Consider the following 24,054-nt stretch of genomic DNA (forward strand, 5'->3'; position numbering starts at 1 on the left):
TTTTGTCAAGAATATCAGTTTTGCTATAAAAAAAAAATTTAAACGTTGGATCAGAAATACTACTGTGAAGCAGAGTCCCATTTCATAAGGTAAATTGTGGTATTTGAGGATAATTAATGCATAAACATTCATGAATCTCAAGCCAAAAATGTGTAGTATGTTGACAATAAAAAGTATGTAGGGATTTTAAATCAGATCAGTTGAAAATAACTATGACCAAACAAAAATATTATACTTTAACTAATGGACTTTTATTTTGTAGGTAAAACGCAAATTATATCATTATGGCTAGCTTCACAGGGCTGAGTTTTGACCACGTGAGAGGCCCGTGTCGTTTCATTGGTTAAGTAGTTTACTGTCAAAACATGACTGAACTCACTGCGGGGGTGTTAAGTAGCTATATGAACTGACAGGCAGTGATCTGGACATGGAGAGAGGTAGTGGTAAGTTGTCTTATTTTTTTATTTTACAATTAGGCTAGCTAGCTGCAGTATCTAGACTACTTGATACTTTGAATTTGCAATGGACTACCCCCGGTACAAGTCCAATATGCAAGCTATCATAAATAACATACGTCCTAGCTACCTGTAGCTAACCGGCCAATAGGCTGGAGCAAAGAAGGGTATTGTACAATTAGCTAACTACCTTTTAAACTTATTGCGATGATTATCTTAACTATCTAGCTAGCTCCTTGACTTCATAGTGTTTGAACCTTAATTGCTAGCGGTGTAATGCTTAAATTGCAGTCAGGTAGTAATACTTTATCAAAATCAAACACACTGACTTAATTTCGTATTTATTAACTGACGTATTTGTTACCATTTTAAATTGTTGCTTACACCAGATATGTTTAACGTACGTTTCCCTTAAATTAAGTAGCTAGGTTACATGTTAAGACGTACAGTCAGTAGCGACATATTATGTGACCTTTCGCTAATATTGACAATCAAGACAACATGTACAGCATAATTCGGAAATTGTGGAATCCTTTCTGACTACAGTTTTATGGACTCGGTAGTACTGAAACGGTAGTACTGACTGACTTTCATGTATTCTATTTCAGTTATTGGTAATGACTGGAGAAACCCCATCAGCGAGGCTCGGCACAACTGAGGAGTACTTTAACCAGCACTGTCATAATGGAGGTTCCTGCCGTACATAACAACCTCTCATATGGGAGCATGGAACCTCCAGACACCCCTCCCAATATGCCCATTGACAAGCTCTTCCCGGCCCTCCTGAAGTGTTTTGGGATCATCTTATGTGGCTACGTTGCTGGGCGAGCGAACATCATCACATCCACACAGGCCAAAGGTCTGGGGAACTTTGTGTCCAAGTTTGCCCTGCCAGCATTGCTGTTTAAGAACATGGTATTGTTGGACTTCAACAATGTCATCTGGCCATTTCTGTGGAGTATTCTCATCGCCAAAGGGTCTGTGTTTATTATTGTATCTGTGATAACACTATTGGTTGCCAGCCCTGAAACTCGCTTCAGCAAAACAGGTCTCTTTGCAATCTTTGCTACTCAAAGTAATGACTTTGCTTTGGGATACCCTATTGGTGAGTGTTGAAGTTCTTTTATTTGGATTATTTTCACGTCATTCAAAATGAGAGCCTCGCCCTCTTGGCATAACCTTGCAACAAATGTTGTGAATATTTTTCTTAAATCTTGTTTGGGTATGAAATCCCTAAAATGCGCCTTTCTTCCTTCACAGTTGAGGCCTTGTACAAGAACAGCCACCCAGAATACCTGCAGTACATCTACCTGGTAGCACCCGTGTCCCTCATGATTCTCAATCCCATCGGCTTTGTCTTCTGTGAGATTCAGAGGTGGAGGGACCAGAAGGACCGGCAGCAAAGCAAACTGCATGTAGTGGGCGTGGTACTCACGCAGGTTCTGATGAACCCAATAGTCTTCATGGTGGTTATTGGCATCACTTTTCACTTCATCCTGGACCGGAACATCCCTGTTTTTATGGAGCAGTTTGTGGACGGGCTGGCCAACTCTTTCGGGGGAGCGGCTCTGTTCTATTTGGGTCTGTCCATGGTGGGCCAGCTGGGGAAGTTCACCAAGTCCACAGTTATATCCCTGATTCTGCTCATCACAGCACAACTGTGAGTGCCTTGGGGGAATCCTTACTATTAATACATGTGGTCATTTTTGTTGTATTTTCTCAGTACAGACATACATAACATGTTCATGTTCAGCATACATAACATGTTCATATTTACATAGTCCTAGAGTATATCAAAGTGTTCTAAAAAAACAAATAACAGTAACAAATGTTAGGGGTAACGATCACTTGACAGGATAGATTTCATGTCAGTGTAAGTCCATGCAGGTCTGTGCCTGTGGGATGTAGATAGAGCCAACAACAGGTTATTGACACACAAAAGCACAAGTCAAAATTAGGCACATAACTAGTGGTGTTTTAAGTAACACCAACATTCCTGTATGCTGACAACCACCCACACATCAGTGTTTGGACCTTCATTACTATATTTAGTCTCATCCAATTACATTAAAATATCTTTCTTCCCATCTTTAATATAATTCATTGTGAATGAATCGCACACGTCTTTTAATTTAGGTCACATTACATTTATTAACCTTTTTTTTTTTTCTCTCCGGGAGGTTGGTGATGCCGTTGATCTGTCGGGAAATGGTGGAGCTGCTGGATTCGGACAACAGCAGCTCTGCTCTCAACCACTCCAGCCTGTCCAACTATGCGTTCCTGTACGGTGTGTTCCCGACAGCCCCCAGCGTGGCCATATATGCTGCCCACTACAACATGGAGATAGAAGTTGTGAGTCGCCTGCCCCTTGGACGTGAATGGAGACGTAGGTCACGGGAAGGCCTTGACAGTGTGTCTCACGGTTTCCATTGTGTGATGTTTCCTGACAGATTACCTCAGGCATGGTAATAAGCACGTTCCTCTCAGCTCCCATAATGTATGTTTCTGCTTGGTTGCTGACAATACCGTGGATGGACCCTAAGCCATTGATGGATTCGCTGCAGAACGTCAGCTTTAATGTCAGCATCATCAGCTTAGTAACACTGGTGAGTTTTGTCTGCCTCCCGCCACTATGAACCAAGAACCTAGGATTAACTCTAATCGTCAGCTGTTAACTGGTTTTGGGATAATTCTTTATTTGGGTTTAATCAGGGTGGTCAGATTCCAGTTAATTCTATCCCACAAGCAGGACACTGGGTTGATTGGACTAAAGCTTCTTTCACCTAATCCCATTTAAACTGGGGTATTTTGGGCAATTTGGGGACAGCGTGGGATGTTGTTAGAGGATGCTGTCTCTGTAGAAGGGGCAACGTTGATTCAGTTTTGAAAAGGCCGGGACAGGAATATGACTAGCAACCAGGCAGTTCAAATGAATCAGCGGGGTGTCTGGTGCCAATAGGTTGGTTTCCATCCACTTGGTGTAAGTCTTCCACTTTGCTGTGTATTCAGATCTGCTGTATTCACTAACCTTTGGCATTATCTAGGAAATGCTATCCCATGCCACAGTGGGAGGATGACACATTCTACAGCGTTGAATTCCATATATTATTTGGCCCATTTATCTGGTTTGACTTGCAAAACCATAAAAAGACCTAACCTTGTCTTTACTTTGGGAAAATGTTCCCAACAAAATGTCCTTGTGTCATGGCAGATTGGTGCTTTCCTGGCCAATAAAAGGTTTATTTGTGAAACAGGTGAATGAGATTGTATCTAAATGCTTACTTCCTCTATTACCCAGTCTCAGTTACACTTCTGTAATAAACCGGAAACACATTGATAGTTGAACAGCAGTCCTCTAACGCAACACTGTTTTTGTTCTATTTCTGCTTAATGGCTGTCAATCTGTTGAAGTTCTAGACTGGTCATGTGATTGACTGTCACGCAATTCCAATTAATTTTACTTTCCTAAAATGCATGAGGTGTTTAGTGTTATAGCAGACATGCCCACATATTCAACCCAGTGTGGGCCCAATGTGGGGTCAAATATTCCCTCCATGTATGGTTCATTTGGAAAGTATTCTGACCCATCACTTTTTCCACGTGTTGGTACTTACAGCCTTAATTCATAATGGATTAAATATATGTTTATTCTAATCAATCTACACAAAATACATAATAAAAAAAAGTGTTTTTCAAAACGTTCGCAGAAAAGAATGTGAGGAACTTCTCGTATAGTCACCCAGGATGTCTGGAGGCTGTTATCACTCCCAAAGGTGCTTCAGCAAACGTCTGAGTAAATGAGTCTGAATGCTTATGTAGATGTAATATTTCTGTTATTTTACTTCTAAAAGCCTGTTATTGCTTTGTCAGTATCAGTTGTTGTGTGTAGATTGATGAGTAAAAAATCAATTGAATCCATTTCAGAACGAGATTGTGCGGTAACAAAATGTGGAAAAAGTGAAGTGTTCTGAGTACTTTCCGAATGCACTATAGACTTTCTTTGGGCTGATGTGCCTTTGCAGTTTAATAGGAATGTACTTTAAATACATACATGAATATGTACATTCTTTACAATGTTTTTATAACTATTATTTAATGTAATGCATAGACTGTATCGTTTTCATGCCTTAAATATATACTGTACATTGATCAGAATGATAAACATTGTTACTGTCATGCATACTTTTTTACAAGAGTAATGTAACATGTACATATTAGTCTTTTTGAAGACTTGATTGGTCCTTACGCAAAAGAAGGTTTTACCTGTAATTAAACTGTCAGTAACAGAAGTACAAAAATGTACATGCAGACATGCACATCCAATGTTGAGATCTCTTGTCTCTTTACAGGTTTGGACAGTAACTGTCATGTTCCTGAGTAAGAAATCTAAGAGACTACCTCACATGTTCACCATCAACCTGTTCCTGGCACAGGCAAGGCCTTTCATGACAATGTCTGTTCTTTTGAACAAATCATTCATTAGTTTACATAATGTGGAAATAGAAAGTTGGCTCAAGGCTTACAGCTCACTTCCTAATTTTTCAATTTGCTTCATAAAAACCAAGGTTTTGGCACTTGTCTTCTTCAGGGACAAACATTTCTAGTACAGGTGACCATTTCTCAGGGACCGTTAGTACAGGTGCTACTAATGGTCACCTGCCAATCAGGAATGTCTTTTTTGGTCTATTTGCATGTATGTTGCAATGAAATATTCTGATCTACCTGCATATGTATATATTACAATTAAAAGGTTAGACAGCAATTGAGTAAACCAATTGATAAACCAAATGCCTTACTGTAGGTGTCTGTTCACTTACATATTACACACATTTGACATGTCTTGCCAGAAAGGCTATTTGTCAGGACCTCATTACGATCTGGAACGTGGTCTGGCATAAAAGCACACATTTGGCAGTGATCTCATGATAAGGAAGCATGTTGTAGTGTTCATATCATATTGTCCATTGTCCACAGTTGTACTACAGATGCATGTACGAATCTGAAGCTTCAGGTTATTTCCACCCCCACCACACACACACACACACACACACACACACACATTGAGGGAAGCCCAATGGCCGGGCAAGGGAAGGCCATGGGGTGAGGTGTAACTGGGCCAGTATTCTGCCAGTGTTTCATCCATGATCTCGCTCTTGTAGACTTAACCCAATTGAAAACAACTAGCGTTATTTAGGAGCGCATGGTGAATTGAATTATTGCATAGGCACACTAACGAGTGTTTCCTAGCAGATGGTGCTAAATCCTGCCAGTATTGCCCAATAGGCTTTTGCTAGCTCGTGCTCAGAGACGCCAACCTCCTTTTCTAGGCCCCCCCCCCACCCCCCACCAGGCTTCACTGACCTATTGGAAAGGACAGCTTGTGGGCTATCTTGGTTTAGTCAAATCTTTGGTTGTACTGTCTAAAGGTTGTCCTATTATCACTGCTCGCTGCTTTCTGTTGACTTTTGGCTTCTTTGTGCGTCTAGATTCTAGTTTGTGTTGGCATGATCTTGTGGAACTTTGTCGTGAGACAAGACAACTTCATTGGATGTGTGTTGACATTCACACTGTTGTACTGCTCACTGTACAGTACCTATGTATGGTCAGGTATGTCTGTCAGCCACAACCCTCTCAACATTAGTCCAGCCCCATCCTCGCCTGTCATTTCTCTGTTGTACACTGTATCCTGACAACATCTGACATTCAAGACGGGCAATACAATGTCTAGCATCGATTCTCTGGTCTAAAAGTGCATGTTGTGTTGTTATTCCAGGCCTGATAGCCTTTGCCCTTGTCCTGATGAAGAGGGGGGGGGAGCTGAAGGTTGCACCAGGTTATTTGGTAATTGCAGGCTGGGGGTGAGTCATGGTTTTTCCACCCTGTAACAAATGTTTTCTGAGTTGTTGACTCTGCTGCTTACACAAAGTCCTTCAATAGAGTCCCGGCTGTTGTCTCGGCGGTGCTCCTCCTGAGCGGGGAGAGGATGCCCGACACCATCGACTCGTCTTTATTCTACGGGAGGCCCCAGGTGAGACCCACTGTGGGCCTTGGGGGAGGGGCTCCTGTTAGAGAAGATGGCCTCCCCATCCTGACCTCTTCTCTCTCCTGCAGGTCATCTGCACCTCTGTTGTCCTTTCCTTCAGCATACTGCTGGCTGGGGCCTCACTGATGAGCCTTAGTCGGGGCACGTGGGACCACAAGTACCAGGTCCTGGAGAGGGACTGTGTTCTGGACACCACAGAGGACCTGAGATCTCAAACCGTCCCAGACATGTGTGAGCCAGCTGAGAACCAAACGCTCAGCCGAGGTGAGATCAGGCAGGGTTTGTGACGCGTGTGTGTTATACTTTATCAAATGAATGAGAATGATGGAGGTTTCTTTGTGTTGTCAGAGTGCCAGATGTGTGACTGTGCCCCGCCCGAGCCTCTGCCTGACATCACAAACATGACCGACGCACTCCTCATCCATCCAGGTAGGGTTTTGTAGGGAGCCAGGTCGTGGCCTCATGTAATGGCCCCCATACACTTTCTTCAAAAAAACTCACATTGTCTCTAACGATAAGTTGAAATTGACTTAAGTATTTGGTCTCCACAATTTTTAATTTCACTGTTAATATTACAGAATATTTGTTTTCGAGTCATTTTGTAATGAAATTCACTTTCCTATTGACAAAACAATCTGGGCAGTTTTCAACAACAGATGAATTCGTATTTTCGGCAACCAGGATGGCAGATTTCTTAGAAACCATAATATTTACTAAACACGGTGTTGTGAATGTTATTTTTACTTGAATGAACACTCCTTTTGTAATCCTATCAAACCTGAATATATTGTTACCACAAATATTGGTGTACTTATCCAAGAATCATGAATCATTCAGTGAAGTCAATGTAAGAGAGAGCGAGAGATTTCTTTTTTTATCCAGCCATGCATTTACGTGCAACAGCCTCTACTAGGAACATTTTCTGGATTTTTGTTTTAGATTCTGTCTCTCACAGTTGAAGTGTACATATGATAAAAAGGTCAGACCTCTACATGCTTTGTAAGTAGGAAAACCTGCAAAATCGGCAGTGTATCAAATATTTGTTCTCCCCACTGTATATATATTGTTGTTAAACTGAGCAATTGTTTAAATTGCCTGGTTGTCAACATGTCAGTTGTCTCCCTCATAATATTTTCATGTGGTTTCACTGCCTCAATTGCAACCGACAAGCACAACACTTGTGCATTAAAACCGCAAGTATTGAGTGAATTTGTCTTTCCTTCTCCAAATTCGTCTGTGGACTCCGACTGTTGAAAACCCCTGAAGGAATCAGTCATTGGCCTTTGGGTCACCAACAGTATGTGCCTTGCACTCTCCCTCAGGTTACTGTGGGTCTGTCTGTGAGTCTCCCGGCTGTCTCCTAGCCCAGGAGGAACAACAGAGGCAGTTGGCAGACAGACAGGTGGCCCGTCACGTACTCCTATGCCTGCTACTGACTGTTGGCCTACTAGCTGTGAGTCGCCTAGCATACTACCACACACCTTCCTCAGGTTAACATACACCATTACTGCAGTACGTTACAGCTAGGCCAACCTTGTTTTCCCTGTCCGTGTTAGTTTAGCAGGAGGAGGCCTGTTTGAGCCCATCTCTTTCCACTGTTTCAGAACCTGTCCAGCTGCCTGTGGTGGCTGTTTAACCAGGTTCCTGGTAGACTCTACTTAGAGCTGCAGTTCTTCTGTGCTGTGGTCAACTATGGGCAGGTACTGCAGATCGCCCTGCCCGGACGTGTCGGGTTATAAAATGGCCGTCTTCAGTCAACGGTGTTGGTGTTTATCCCTGTCTGTTCTGTTTTCAGGGCTTCATCTCATTTGGGATCTTTGGGCTGGACAAACACCTGATAATACTGCCATTTAAAAAAAAGTAAGCGCCTTCCCTGACATGCAATTCATCCGATTACCTAGCGAACTGTGTATTGAGTAGGAAGCCTCGAGACGGAACTGTCTTCACCTGTACCCAGGATATCCAGCCTGTGGCCAAGAAGGAAACGAGAGGAGGCGCCACCGCGTGTTCTGTCTGACGACGTCGTCATGACCTGCACTCAGTTCGCCACGTACCCACAGAGAAGGAACTGTGTCCGGGACATAGTCCACCAGAGGAGGTGCGGTCGCTGTGTGTTCCATGTGTTTGCACGCTGAAGTCATGGTTAAATGTTAACACTAAAACCGCCCTCTCATATTGTGCAGTGGTTACCGCCCGGGCCTGGTTTTCTGTTGCCTAACAGTGCAGCGTGCTCATCAATCTCCCCTGTTATGACACTACCGGCGCATGCTGCGTGTTGAGCGCCTCCCTCGCTTCTGTGTCCGTGTGCCTGTCTTGTCTTCCCCCGTCTCCTTCCCCCCCCGTCCGTCTCTCGGGTTAACCCCTCAGCGGCTGTGAGGAGTGCCTAAACGGGCCGCTGGCGGCTGATTCCTCTGACACACAGGTGTGGGGAGCGGACATCGGCGGACACCTTTCTGGGCAGCGAGATGGTGGACTGGCTGTTGCAGGCGGGTCTGTCGCAGGACCGCGGCGAGGCGCTGCTCTACGGGAGGCGGCTACAGCGAGGCGGGGTGCTCCAGCACGTTACCCGGGAGTACAACTTCCAAGACGACAACCTGCACTACCGCTTCATGGCGTGAGGCGGGCCCAGTCTCGAGGCCTGTCGTAAGGCCCCAGATGACCAAGGGACCCGCCACTTACCAGACCTGGATCCCGATCAGAACCCACTCAGTAGTGTCCACCCTCAGAGTTGACTTCTGCAGCTTTTTTGTTTTCCACATTGAAGTATGCTGTCTTAAAAAGCATCGGGCACTTGGCGGTTTTCTGACTTTAACTTGTGGTATTCATAATAGGATTTAAGTTGGCACTGATCATAATGAATGTCCTGCCTAACAATGGTGTCATATTTTGCATGTATGCCTCAATAATGTGATTTAGCCTGGTGGTTATGGCGGGGATATGCAGAGTTTTAGTCCTGGACATCAAGGTGTTTTGAATCCAGGCACTCCGTGAACTGAGTGAGATAATTGCTAGGTGCTGTGGTTAATGGTGTCTGCCTAGGTGTGGTTACATCAGAATCCTGTATACCCATTAGTGTTGCCTACTCCTGGGTTTGGGGACTGGGCCAATGAAAAGGGTTTTGGGCACACCTTGTGTTCAGTAGATGACTAAGCATTTCATCTTTTAATCAGTTTAAGACAAGCTTGTACGCACATGACAAAACGTTTATGCAGATGGTATTTAGTTCGAATAAAAATAAGCATATTTCATTTAGAACTCAGGTATTGAAAATGCAAGTCTAATGCTGCTGTCAAAGCTATTTTTAATGTTTAGATAATATAGAAAGGATTGTGAAATATTATGGAAGTAGATGTTGGATGTAACTTTGTTTTAATTTATTATAATGATTCTTGACTTCTGTAGTTCCTCAGACTATTCTGGTAATGCGTATTGTTTTGTGCTTTATACAAACGTCCTGTTTATTAGGGTTGTCATATGTTGGTTTGGAGAAAAGGAGTACAATATTGAATGTAACAAATGTGCCAGAGAAGGGATTGTTACTTTTTGAGTTATGTTACTTTGTCCTTTAATGGGGTTGTGCTCTTTACTGTTGTTAATAATGTAACTAAGCCACTTTTACCTTGTTTGGCGTTATGAATGTTGTAAAACTTTTTTCCGTAAATATTTTCATGTCACTTGACTAAAAGGGAATTAATGCTATCAATGCATTGGAAGATGCGTTCTCCACAATGGGTCCCAGCCTGTTTTGGGACAAATAAACGTGGCAACCTTCGGCTTATCCTTTAATACTGGGCTAAAACTGAGTTCATGAAAATATTTTGTGGGTGTCTATCTGCTGGGCGTCTCAGTGTGGAACAATGTTGTCAACACCAAGATCCATCTGGCTTTGAGGGGGAATTCCTCCAAATTTAGTGGTACAGTTAAACAATGCAGAAATTACACAACCCTGCTATTGTATTACACCTATTGTGTTAGGGCATAATGGGAAGATATCATCTTTTACATACAATTCACATACTGTATACAAATCAATAAGTAAACAATTTAAAGTTAAAATAGCCTTAGCCTCTGGTTTTATTAATAATAATAATATAAAATATTAAGAAATATTTTAAAAGATAATAAATCTGGTTTTAATCATGATCCATTTTTATTATCCACTCATGAGCAGCAAATGCAATTACAATTTAAATGTATAATATAGTGAGATTATTTTGCAGAATGGGGCAAGTTGGGGTTGGTCTTAATATAACTCCTTGCCATTCACATTTTAAACATCTCTCTATTTTTTACTGTACACACTGATTTCCTGCTGGACTGAGTCAGAAAACAGGTGCACAACTGAAGTAGGGTCTTCAATACCACTTGATAAAAGTTTCTCCATCTCAGCCATCTTCTCTTTTTCGAACTCTCTCATATTACGCATGATCTTCTGTCCTCTGTCCTAAAATAATAAAATACACAATTTCAGTTTTTGCTTAATCTTAACACACGGTATAGATTTATATACATAAAAAGCTAATGCATACCACAGTGGTTTCGATTATGGCAGCCACCAGCTCGTGTTTGATAAACAGTGGATGTTTGCGATCTGGCTTTGTCTGGAAACGGGGTATCTTCTTCACAGGATCCTCAGGTCCCAAAGTGGGAGAGCTAGTTTGCTTCAACTGTTTAATGTCTTTCACAAAGATGAAAGGTTTGAAAACAGACCTGTTGTGTGGGAAAGGAATCCTTGTTCACACAGCTTTACATAAAGTTTAGAAGTAACAATTACACGGCAAAGCAAGGTGTGTGTTTCTGACCTAACACAAATGTCCCCAAACTGGTTAAATCAGAAAAACGGTTGAGGCATACATTTGAGGTCACAAAGGTTAGGTTGAGGTATTTTTAAGGCCAATCAACTTGGGTGTCACCATTTCTATGTCTAAGTTAACGCGTGAGTGTGTGTGTGGACGTGCCTGTCAGGGTCTGGTGTCCCAGTGATGTAGTGTACACCTGGCAGGGCACAGTCTGTCGGTACTACAGACACCATGCTCCCGGTTGTCATGAACATCCCCTCCATGTTGATGCCACTCTGCTTATCCCGTAGGATATCCATCATTGTCTCGGCTGTGATATGTCCTAGTAAATTACAGTGATTCAGTGTCAATAGTTTGCCATCCTATATGGATGTACAGCTGCTTTAAACGATCTCCAAACCAATTCTTGAACACTTGACCTAAACAACTGAGCTTTGTTAAAAGTTGAATTCAGTTTTTTTTAATTCAGTTTTATCATAATATTTAAGCACTGACCTTTGCTCCTCTCCAGAAGCTTCCGTCCTTCACAGAATCGGCTACCAGAGGCCTCTATTCTGGCTGTATCCATGAAAGAGTACGTCTCTGCGAAACTGAACGGTGCCTTCCCATCCCACCAACCTTGGCTTTTAGCATACTCCCTCATCCCAGGGTGTTCCTTGTCAATTTTGGTGGTTATTGAGTACTGATTGGAGATATTACGATACCCATCTAGAGTAGGATACAAAACATTTTTGGGAAATTATATTATTCTATAAGTGTATATTTTGTACAAACTCAAACACTCCAAACACAAACTCATTACCTTGCACTCTCTCTGCTACCCAGTATTTCCCAGAGGTCTCCATCACCCAGGCCTCAGTCCTGTCTGAGATGAGGAAGCTGTTGAGGTAGGTAAAGCCAGACAGGTCCTCCATGCAGTTTCCTCCCTGGCCATATTTCTCTAGCAGATCTGCAATAACATCCACAGCCTTAGCAGCAGTATCTGCTCTCTCCAGACCGAGTCTGTAAGGAAATAACATTGCAGTGTGTCTGCCACAGTCCCACTCTTTCCTTTAAAGCTTAATGCATTTCTCTTTTGCAGATACAAATGCTGCGTGTCCAACACGTTTGGTGATGACTGTAAATCCATGGGACAGAGATCTATGAATTGGTTTGTGATGATTCACCTGACCAAGTCCATGCCAAGGAGGGCCTCTTCATCCCCAGGATTCTCTCTGCCCCACACGGCCTCATTGCCGATGCACACTTGATGCTCATTTGCCCCCATCTCAGCTCCCCACAGCCAAGCCGGTCTGCTCAACACAACTGCATATGTGTGGGCAGCCTGCTCAATGCTGATGTATGTGCACTAGCCAAAGAGTCAGGACAGAAAGGGGATACAGCTGTAGTGCAACAACCATAGGGTGAAAAAATTTGAATAGAATTCCTGCTTGGGACAATCGTTTATGAAATGCATGCATTTATGACTATGTAACTTTGCAGGAAAAGGCCTGCTGAATGGCATATATGGTTTTATTAAATTGTCACATCATCACTACAATGTACAGAAGATGGGTGAACTAGAGACTGACATACTTCAACTTTCTCTCCTAGCTTGTAGTCCCTATCGGGGAAGTAGACCACCTCTTGGACCTCATCACAGGGCCTATCAGAATTCTTTCCAAAGATGATGCGTTTGCCCCTGTGTGGCTGGTGGCAGAGCCACAAAGGTGTCACAAGAAGATGGGTACATTCTGGGGAAAGAAATAAATTAGCAACCAAAACCATTCAACTGTGACAGCAGGCTAATTAGAAAGAATACACGAGAAACACGGAACTGTCAGAGTATTTCACTAAATGAATACACACACACGATCATAAACTGGACATGTATAATATACTGGAAGATCATACTAGGAGTGACAGCACATTAGAATAACTCAATAACACTCGAATAACTTGATAGTTGGAAATATTACTTGTCTGCGTAGCCAAAGTACCAGATCACAAATTATAGACCACAAATGATGTTCTGGTGCGTTCCCGTGAAGAATTAAAACAACAATTCGCACTTACTTTCACTTTTATTTCATTGTTAAAGGTTTCACAAGTACGCAATTAACGATCGCTCTTGTGACGCAACCGCTTGTCTCTTCAGTGTTGTTGTTGGTAAGTCAGAAGTCACGCAAAGCTCACCCGGAAGAAGATTTTAATCACGCTGTTTTGTTTTTGTTTTTTCTCGAGAACACTCTTGCATCAGTTAATTCTTTAATGCCACCTACTGGACACATTTTGTCATAGTCGTGGTGCTTCTTTTTAAGATGTGTAGATCTTAACCTGTTCAAACAAGGGGCGACAAACCCACTTTAAATCCACGTTCACATTTTCAGGATATCCAACATCAAGATCTGTAAACTGTTAATTAACTTTTATGCATTTCCATGAACGCAAACGAAATAGCTTTTGAAACGTTCAAGTAAGAGGCACAAAATCTATGTTCACATGCTCAAAGGTTATCTTGCATGTTAATGTTGTGTAATGGGAATTGCTTTCTTTAATTTAAATATTGTTTTACTATGCTTGTGTGTAACCTACATGTCAGAGTTGCAGATTTTATTAAGTCCATTAAGAGATGATGTAGTTTCCTCATCACAATCCAGTTGTGCCTAGGATACACAGCAATAGGCCTATGGTTGTCAGGTTTGGGCCTTGAGATGAAATCCGCTGATCTTGCAACATCTAGGCACTGATTGTTGAAAATTGTGATCTAGTGCATCAGTTACTGATCAGATAACTTGTTGCTTAATAATTAATTGAGGGCTTGTGTTAAATTTTAGACTAGACTAGGAAATCAATCTACCCACATCAATCTGCCAAGCATCAACCAAAGGGACACCCACCAACCGCAACCACCCTGAATGAGGGACGAGTATTGCCAGCAGAGTACAGCCCAATTGCACAAGTGCGCAACAGAGAGACAACAACAAGCCAGTGACTCCTCTCCCGAAAGGCATTGGAGGGAGGGCATCCCAGTGGCGACGAGAGCCCACCTGGCAAGACAGCAAGGGTGGGCAGTATCAAGCCTTCTGGTCACCTTCACGCCCCCGGGCCAGGCTACACCTAATCATAAACCGTGCTGTAGAGATTAGTTTTTAGTAGACACTTGAAAGTTTGCACTGAGTTTGCATTTCTAACCTTAATTGGCAGATCATTCCACAGTAGAGGAGCTCTATGAGAAAAGGCCCTGCCTCCGGCTGTTTGTTTAGAGATTCTAGGTATAATTAAAAGGCCTGCATCTTGCGATTATAGGTTACGTGTAGATATGTATGGCTGGATCATTTCAGCCTTAAGTGAGTTGCTGTAACGTTTACTGGCAATATTGGCCCACTTTATAAGAGTGAACTGCTAACATTCTTCATAGTTTGAGGTGTTTTCAACTGTTCAAATCTGGACTATTTACTGGGCACTACAGAACAGATTATTTTTGTACCCATTCCAAGGTGCTTTCATGTGTGTTTGGGTTTGTTTTCCTGCTGGATGACCTAGAACCTTCAACAGAGACTCAATGTTTGGACAATGGGAGAAGATTATACTATAACAGAACTATACTGTATGATATTGAAGGAAGGGTGTTCTTTTTAAACACTCCAACTGGACCTTGGTAAACACAGGAAGACCCCACTACTAAAGGAGACACACCAAAAGCCTGAGTGAAATTCTCATAACGCATTTTGACCAAACTCAATACTGGGGTGAAAAGTCTCTGGGACAATTTACCTAAATGAAACTCTTTGGCAATACAGATGATGTTGACTGATGATGAAATCAAGAATTTCATTAAAAGGACACCTCTACAATCAAATATTTTGAACATTTGACAATGTTGTGGGGTTGCTTGGACGGTCCCAGATAAGTATTTGCAATAGGCAAAAGTGTGTATATGCTGTCCATTTCAGAAAAGTTTACTTTGTTCCATTGACCACTTTAGTTTTGTCTGTATTTTGTCAACTTCATATTTCTTCTTAGAAAGAAATACAATTGGAACATACATAATTTGCCATTTGTATTTTTTAAACACCTCAAACCAACTTGTATTTGTTGTCTTAAGCTTAATATGTCACTTTTATTGTGGGGTTTGTAACATTAGTTACCATAATTTCATATAGATGACCTATTTTATATGAGATGAGACTTTGTGAAGTAGGCCAAATGCTCTTATCTCACACTAGTTAGGATATATTTTTTTACAACAGTAAAAGTCCATCAACACTTGCTATGACCTTGCTTGTTCAAACTCACTTGAGGGACTCTTATGTAGCAGTCTGAACCATGGTTTTATACATACCATTTACAGTATATTCTTGTGTACGGTCAGATTTGTACAGTATGTGTTTATTCAATTCAGAAATGTATTATTCTTAATTTGACCTTAAAATGTTTTATAACACACATTTGATTCTAATGTCAGGTAAGTATTAACAAATATTAATTATCAATATAAATATCTACATTATATACAGTATGCTTCATAATCACAAATACAGGTTACAGAGAATTGTCTACTATATGGGGAACTCTTATTTGGTATCCTACATTTCCTTAACCGGAAATGACTTGCTAATGTTGCTGACAAGACGGTAGCAGTTTGAGTGAGCTAAACAACATTTTGGTTTAATACCTACAATTATTCTGCAGACATGGGGAAGTCATTTGCTAATTTTATGTGCAAAAAAGATTTTCACCCTGCGTCTAAATCGAACATAAAAAAGGTAAGTGGAAAAATTACATAACTACGATATTAGCTACATAAATAATCTAGCTAGCTATGTTATGTTAACAGGCTAGCTAGAGTAGCTAGATACCTAACGCGTTACATAGCCGTTAAATAAAAATATATTTCCAGTTGGAACGTGTTAGTTCTTGGTGTTAATCTGGTAGTAGTTTGGAGGAAAATTCATACTAGGTAGTTACATTGTCTGGTTTGAATGGTAGCTAAACCAGTAAGCTAATTTTAACGTTAACTAACATAGTAGCAAACAGGATTTAACTAGATGGCTAACTACCAAAGCTGAATATGTAGTTACCAGAGTCAGTAGCTACGTCGTTAATTATACGGAAAATAAGTTACGTACTTCTAAAGCTGGGTAGCTATATTTACTGGAATACACATTGCAAATAGCTAGAAGTTTCACAATTGCGTTAATGTGTGGGTACTGTACATAATAACATTTTCATTATTTATTTAATAGTTAGGTGTTGCCCAGTCTCCACCAGTAGTAGGTGTTTCAGAGGCAACTGCTTGAACCCGTATGTAAAAAATTATCATCCTTTTTGTTTTTTATTTAATTTCACGAGTTTTTGTCCATATTTCAAAGTTGAAATGATATCTTGACTGCCAACATTCCTTTCACCGTGGATTGCAAAGAGACTTTTTTAACACAATGATTTTAGTTCTAAATATCCCTTTAAACCCATTCACTTAAATTACGTTGGTCATATTGTGAACATATTTGTTTCAAGCAGAACAGAATAAATAATAGGAAAATAGTATTTGTAAAATGTTATTAAATAGCCGTGTTTCGTATATACTATAAAAACTGTTAAGCAAATCAAAATAAATGTGTATTTTAGCTTCTACACAGTAGCCACCCTTTGCCTTGAGGACAGCTTTTCATACTATTGGCATTCTGTCAACCAGCTTAATGAGGTAGTCACCTGGAATGCTTTTTCAATGGTCTTAAAGAAGTTCCTACATATGCTGAGCACTTGTTGGCTGCTTTTCCTTCACTCTGCGGTCCAACTCATCCCAAACCATTTCAATTGGATTGAGGTCAGGTGAATGTGGAGGCCGGGTCATCTCATGCAGCAGTCCATCACTCTCCTTTTTGGTCAAATAGCCCTTACACAGCCTTGAGGTGTGTTTTGGGTCAAAACAAATTATAGTCCCATTTTGCGCAAACCAGATAGGATGGCGTACCGCTACACCATGCTAGTTGAGTGTGCCTTGAATTCTAAATGAATTCCTGATTGTGTCACCAGCAACACACCCTATACCATCACACCTTCTCCTCCATGTTTCTCGGTGGGAACCACATCAGTTCTCCCACTCTGCGTCTCACAAAGATTTAGTAGTTGGAACCAAAATGTAGACTCATCAGGCCTTATGTCCATTTCCCGTGTTTCATGACCCAAAGCAGGTTTCTTATTATCAGTGTCCTTCGGTAGTGTTTTGTTTTTTTGCTTATTTGGGCTTTTCTTGCTATAATATGTATTACTGCAGTACAGACAATGATCTACAGTACAGACAGAATGGAAGATTCTACAATATGAAATATATTTTGATCTGTTTAACACTTTTGTTTTTTGGTTGCGGCATGATTCCATATGTTATTTCATAGTGTAGTGTCCTCACTACATTTCTAAATGTCTGTGGAAAATAGTCAAACTTAACAAAATACCCCAGAATGAGTAGGTGTGTCCAAACTTCTGTTTTGGACTTTACTTCTATGATTCATTCACTTTCATGGGAAAAACTAACAAACTAACTTCACACACACGCAGAATAGTAACTGTGTAGGCTACATATATAATTAGGATTATACAATCATGAAGAAAACGACAGTAACGGTTGTGCCTACAAATTACTAACAGGCTATACATCACAGTTTACACTGATTAGTTAACTGATTATTCCTAGAGTGGCAAATGACACGCCCAACCCTGAGCCCCTGCCACCTGCGTGCACCCCCTACTATACCAACTCCTATAGCATCCCCTCCTCTAACACACACACCCACCAAAGACAGGCTCAAATACATACATTATCACTATCACTAAATCTAACCTGTAACACAAAACAGTACACATCTATTAACAAAGCTTACTCCTTACTGCACCTAAATCTGAGTTGGGATGCTTCAGTAAAGGGAGGATGTACTGTGCTCTTCTAGTAAATTAATATCCTAGGTTTAGAAAAAGGGACTGGCCGGGTTAAGAAGCTGCGTAACCGTATGGTCATTGGCCAGGTTGTTAGGTACACTCATCTAATTATTGGTCAGACCGCTCAGCCTCCAGTATAGCCTGGATTCTTTGGGGGATGGTTTCTACAAGGTATCTGACACATTCCACAGGTCCATACTGATGCAATGGCATGATCTGCTGTCTTATGGACATCATCGTTGAGTTGTTCTTTCCCAGTTAATGCTCTATACCGTTTTTTGTTTGTTGTGTCTTTACTGGTAAACCCTTAACAGCGTTGTGTGTGAAAAGTCCGGGGGCTCCTGGGTGGCCAAATGTGTTTGAACAGATCCCTGATTATATACAGACAATGGGTTCATGGTGTGGCTTTTACTTAATTTGGACTCCTATCCTATGAATACTAAAAAACTGTATTAAAATGTGCATTTGTTTAGAGAGTTTGATGTAGAATTGTCACATAACCTCCACCGTTTGGCTTCATGTTTATTTGTAACAAAAAAAATCTGTATTCATATAATTTATTTTTACAAATTAAATCATACTAACCAAATAAATGGCTTTAGTTGGACTTTCAGATGCCTAAGATTTATTTTTGCGGTGTGCTGCAAATTGGATTGCAAAGTTCCAATCTAGTGTAGTTCTTAACATTGTCTGTTTTGTGATTGAACAGGTATGGATAGCAGAACAGAAATTAACCTTCGAGAAGAAGAAGCAGGAGGACCTCATGAATTCTTATCTAAAAGAACAAGACACATACAACAACAGGTGAGGACCTCTGATCACATGGTCCAGATATTTGGATCTTATGGGTGATTAGCCTTGACATAGGGCTTCTTACTTTGTCTCATGACTTTACCAATGCGTACTTGCTATTCTGTCTAAATGTAACTCTTTATTGTCTTGCGTAACATTGTAACTCTTTATCATAACAACAGATTGCTAATGGGAGATGATCGTGTGAAAAATGGCCTCAACTTCATGTATGAAGCTCCACCTGGAGCATCCAAAGGTAACTACATCAATGTTGCCCCCCCCTGCTATAATCCAATGTAACAGCCATGACTTTCCACTGATCTCACCTTTTTCCTTCCCCCCTCTTCACTCAACTAAAAAGAGGAGACCAAAGAGGTATGTTTAAAACTTGTTTCTGGTTCTGCATGTTCATTTTTCTGTGCAAGCATAAATAGGTTTTAAATGCTGTACATTTCAAGTCCTGTGTTGTTTTATTACATGGTATATTTTCTCACAGGAGGGGGAATCGGAATACAAGTTTGAGTGGCAAAAGACAGCCCCTCGGGAGAAGTACGTCATTGATTGAACTGATCAAATCAAATGTAGTACATCTGATTTGAAGTGTTTGTTTGTAAATTATATTCACTCTTTAATCTTTATAGGTATGCCAAGGATGACATGGCTATTCGAGATCAACCATTTGGAATTCAGGTGAATTTAACATTTTCAAATCGTGTGCTCTTTTCTTTTAATTTATTTACCTTAAAAATAACAGGCAGGTAAATGCCAGATTGAAGAAAAAAACAAAATAGTGTCATTGTATGTCTGTGCCACAGGCTGCTTGAACAACGTAGAGACCTTGGCATTGATTCTATGTGATTGGTTGGAAGCCAGAATTTACTGAGTCTATCCAGCATTTGTATACAATAACAAATGCATAATGGGACCCGTGTGGAAGCTGTTGTTTTGTCTCCCTCATTAAGTCAAGTATATCCTTTTATTTAGATAGCGACCGGTACTTATTGACAACTTATTCCGCGTTTATTGTCAGCGCATTTCTTAACAGGAGAATATTTTGTTTCCTGTTAAGAGGGATTTTCCTTCACTGTGATGCCTATGTTGAGTTTAGGATCACACGGCGTGTTGTCATTATGGCGCGCTATGCCTGTAGAGTACAGTACCTGCTCTGCCTGTCCACGTCCCACTTGGTCCCCATCGGAGGTGTTATGTGGGATGCAGTGATCAGACGGAGGTGTAATAACCTGTCATTCTCAGGTGCGCAACGTGAGATGCATCAAGTGTCACAAGTGGGGCCATGTGAACACGGACAGAGAGTGCCCTCTCTTCGGCCTGTCTGGGATCAACGCCAGCGCAGCGCCCACAGAGGAGGCTGGTATGTGCAAACACACCTTTTACACTGACCTACCTGATTAAAGGGGGGGGGGGGGGGGCAACCTGATAATTATCAGTAATACCTCACAGACATGCTGTGTTATCTTTATTTTTTCACCACATGTGGTTAGCCGCTTTTATTTCATATCAGTGCATTTCTCAGCCTAATTACCTTCTTTTAATTACCTTCCTTTTAAAATGAAGACTGTATGTATGACTCATAATAACTGCGTGAATATGCTTTTCCGGTGGAATTCGCTTTCTCTGTGACATTATAGCGTACAGCCGTGTGAAGTCTGTACCTATAGTATGAGTTAGCAATAGTTGCCATCCCACCTGGTGTCCTGTAGAGCGGAGCCCATTCTGACTCCTACAATCAGCCAGTGGAGTGGTAAAGTAATGTGTTTACTGCAGGAGAGTCCTGCGCTTGGTGTTGATGGTGGAGGGCCGTAATGGAGCCCCCCCTGTGTCGGGGGGGGATTTAATTATTGTGTATTCTGATTCACCTAACCGCTGCTTTGGGAGAATGATATTGTATGATTTGCTCAGCCAGAAGACGAGTGAGTTGATTTGGTGTCCCTTTCTGTTAACAAAGCCGCCCCTGAATTCCCCACTGTGGAGGCAGTGGTGGATGTGGGCAGACATCAATGGGACTTTGAAGCTGTGCTTTGTACTAACAGGTCCGTCGATGCACCCCTCCGAGTTAATGGCGGAGATGCGAAACAGTGGGTTTGCCCTGAAGAAATGTGTCCTTGGGAGAAATTCTACTGTTTGTGATCCATCGCAGGTAATCTTCTGTTCCTCTACCCCCCTGACGAAAAAAGAACAACAATATCTATGCTAGATCCCCAGTCTAAATGTGATTGCGGCAAAATGGCCAATTATCAGAGTAAACCACCAAGCTATTCCAGTCGCTGCAAGTTTAGTCAATTGGGCAGATGTGATGAGACTAACTGCTAAAATTATAGGCGTGTTGTAACACCAGATGCAGTAGTATATAGTTTGCCTCCCCCCATCCTCCTTCAAACAGAAATCAGTAGAGGGTCTTTTTCATTTTTTTTTTGGACTTGTTTCACCTCCAGCTATTTATGTGATGTATGTTCTTCAGTACGTCTTATCCTAAGTATTTGCTGCATTATCTGAATTATATGTGTATATATTCTGTGATTGAATGTGCATGGTTTCTATCCTATAGGTGTATGTTGCCAGTGAAGAAGAGGAGGATCCAGAGGTTGAGTTCCTAAAGTCGTTGACCACCAAACAGAAAGAGAAGCTCCTCCGGTAGGAGTTCCCTACCACCACACATACATGCAGTTGTCTTGAAATCTAATGCATATTGTAAAATGAGAAACGGGGATTCAACAGAAGATCATTGTGAGTTAACATGTAGTCGTTTTGGCTCTATAGAAAACTAGATCGTCTAGAAAAGAAGGAGAAAAAGAAGAGCAAAAAGCAGAAGAAGAAGAAGAAGCACAGAGGGAAGCAGAAGAGGTCGGCCAGTAGTGACAGCTCCAGTGATAGCAGCAGTGACTCTGACAGCGGCCCCAAGAGCCAAAAGAGAAAGAAGAAGAGTGCCAGAAAGGACTCCCGTCGTGACAGCAGTCCTGAGCGTGAGGGACGGGTCCGGAGTAAAACCCAGGGCTCCTCTCACAGGACCAGGTCCCAGAGCCCAGCATCCACACAGACAGAGCTACATCACGCCAGACAGGAGAACCCTAGCCGGGCCGAGCCGGGTAGGAGTGAGGTCAGGCACTCCAGTCCAGGAAGACAGAGACAGATTAAACAGGAAGGTCAGGAGGGTCATGCCCACTACAGCCGGGAGAGCCAGGTGCCTGACAGTAGCTCTGAATCCGGCCCACGCAAGAGCCGTGACAGAGACAGGGACCGGAGAGGTAAAGACAAGTTTCCCGTTGGAGATGAGGGGAGCAGTAGACGGGACAGGGACAGAAGCAGGGATAAAGTAGAAAAGAGCAGAAGCCGTGAGAGAGGGGGAGGGAGGGCCGGGAGAGAAGGGAGGAGTAGGAGCAGAGACGGAGTGAACAGTAGGAAGGTAGCAACTAAGGAGAGGAGTAGAAGCCCGGGGAGAGTGGGAGAGAGAAGTAGAGGGGGGAGGAGAAGCACAAGCAGAGGGAAGGGAGAAAGCACCAGGAGCAGAGAGAGAGCTGAGAGGAAGCGCTAACATATCAGAAGACAAGTGCAACATGTCCAGTGGTACCTTTTTCTTTTTACTCAAAATTTAATGTTTTACATTTTATGATGCTCCTTTAATACTGTTAATATTTTCCTGGAAGTGTACGCAATTTATTAAACATTAAACAAATCAATAAAAACAAACTTTCCTCTAGTCTTAGTGTATAGGTTATGTTTTGGTCTTACCGATTAGCTGGCTGCTGCAGTAGGTAGTGGAGGTCCTGAAATGCAGCTGAACTTTTCCTCCACTAGAGGGCAGCAATAGACCTGAAATTACATGAACCACAGCAATATTTTCTATTTGTCATATTAGGGAACATATTCATGTCATATATGCACGGTTCATAGCTGTCACTTAAGTAAATATGCACCTCTTCAGAAAACTAAGAATATTGAATAGCACGTCAAATGTAGGACTAACTTCTCACGTGGTTGTAATCGGGTTAAATTTGTTTCAAACTTAGACTCATCATGTAAGCTTGTTTTACACGTGCTCTTAACAGGAGCGTGGACTGCGTTATCTTGTGATTGACTAATGACAATCCGAAGGTTTATGCATGTTGGTGGGGCCTGCATAAGTTATGCATGTGGTGCAGAGGACAAATCCTTTCGAATTACCGTGTGTAAGTGGACACTGCAAATCTTTAGGGACGATTTACGCGACTCCGAGTCGACCAATTCAGTTTAAATGTAGCTGCAAGTCATGGTCATTCATGGACAACACAGTAAACGTTTGTGCCATTGGGGTTCATTTGAGGCTTAACTTCAATAGTGTCATCCACAAGTTTTACAATGTTTAGGAGCCTTAAGGCCTATATGTGTTTGCCTAGCCATACCAAAACATTAGAATAAAGAAGAATTACGGATCTCAAATAGAAAAGCGAGAACTGCTTGGGTGTTTTTATTTTATAAATCACTTCAAAAATGTCTGCTTTTTATAGTTAGCGACCAACAGTATACTTTTGCATGGGTGTGCATTTCAAATAATGTATCCCAATTGATTTTATGAAATGACATTCTGTCAACACAAAAAAATATCAATTACCGACCTTTAATAGTAACATGATGGACATTCTTATTTGACCCTGCCGACCTAAGGTAGAATGGCGCGAGCCGCTGAGCCGTGATACTTGTCTTGTGTCGCGTAAAGTCACGCTAATTCTATTTGATCTGTTTTTATATATAAAGATGACTTTTGCCTAATGCTCAGCGAGAGGGCATTCCATGGAAAAGCAACAAAGCGATAACTGACAGCACTCCTACTGTCCGCAACCCCAGGCGTCTTTTCCCCCGAAGCATTTGTTCGCACTCCAAGACCTTGTTGGTTTTAACCCCCTTGTTGCCATTTAATTGCAAACTATGTTAATGAATTACAACATAATAATACTTCAAATTTTCTTAATGAAAGTGGAACGAAATTCAAATTTTGTGTTGTATAATGAAATAAACCAATTAGCCTTCAAGGAAACCGTGTAATTTAATTATT

General features: G+C 41.5%; 3 protein-coding genes across 3 annotated transcripts; 2 read left to right on the forward strand and 1 right to left on the reverse strand.

The window, feature by feature from the left end:
* Positions 1 to 355: 355 nt before the first annotated feature.
* gpr155a (G protein-coupled receptor 155a) lies at positions 356 to 10,284 on the forward strand. Its single transcript, XM_010879893.3, has 16 exons — positions 356 to 443; positions 1,064 to 1,560; positions 1,716 to 2,115; positions 2,636 to 2,807; positions 2,906 to 3,061; positions 4,805 to 4,888; positions 5,942 to 6,062; positions 6,229 to 6,313; positions 6,393 to 6,483; positions 6,567 to 6,762; positions 6,847 to 6,927; positions 7,821 to 7,951; positions 8,103 to 8,198; positions 8,294 to 8,358; positions 8,456 to 8,596; positions 8,921 to 10,284. Exons 2-16 carry the CDS (start codon positions 1,140 to 1,142, stop codon positions 9,114 to 9,116), a joined length of 2,436 nt encoding a protein of 811 aa, XP_010878195.2. The 5' UTR covers positions 356 to 443; positions 1,064 to 1,139; the 3' UTR covers positions 9,117 to 10,284.
* Positions 10,285 to 10,626: 342 nt separating this feature from the next.
* scrn3 (secernin 3) lies at positions 10,627 to 13,029 on the reverse strand. The gene is given in 8 exon segments (XM_034286827.1): positions 10,627 to 10,942; positions 11,028 to 11,208; positions 11,457 to 11,619; positions 11,793 to 12,005; positions 12,100 to 12,299; positions 12,464 to 12,645; positions 12,873 to 12,977; positions 12,979 to 13,029. Coding segments are annotated over 8 exon segments (1,257 nt in total). The 3' UTR covers positions 10,627 to 10,780.
* Positions 13,030 to 15,879: 2,850 nt separating this feature from the next.
* Positions 15,880 to 22,712, forward strand: cir1 (corepressor interacting with RBPJ, CIR1). Its single transcript, XM_010879892.5, has 10 exons — positions 15,880 to 16,045; positions 18,925 to 19,019; positions 19,190 to 19,263; positions 19,369 to 19,382; positions 19,504 to 19,556; positions 19,649 to 19,697; positions 20,262 to 20,379; positions 21,059 to 21,165; positions 21,574 to 21,659; positions 21,786 to 22,712. The coding sequence occupies exons 1-10, from the start codon at positions 15,974 to 15,976 to the stop codon at positions 22,555 to 22,557; spliced, it is 1,440 nt and encodes a 479-aa protein (XP_010878194.2). The 5' UTR covers positions 15,880 to 15,973; the 3' UTR covers positions 22,558 to 22,712.
* The last annotated feature ends 1,342 nt before the right edge of the window (positions 22,713 to 24,054 follow it).

This window comes from Esox lucius, chromosome 16, assembly GCF_011004845.1.
Source record: "Esox lucius isolate fEsoLuc1 chromosome 16, fEsoLuc1.pri, whole genome shotgun sequence".
Taxonomy (NCBI): Eukaryota; Metazoa; Chordata; class Actinopteri; order Esociformes; family Esocidae; genus Esox; species Esox lucius.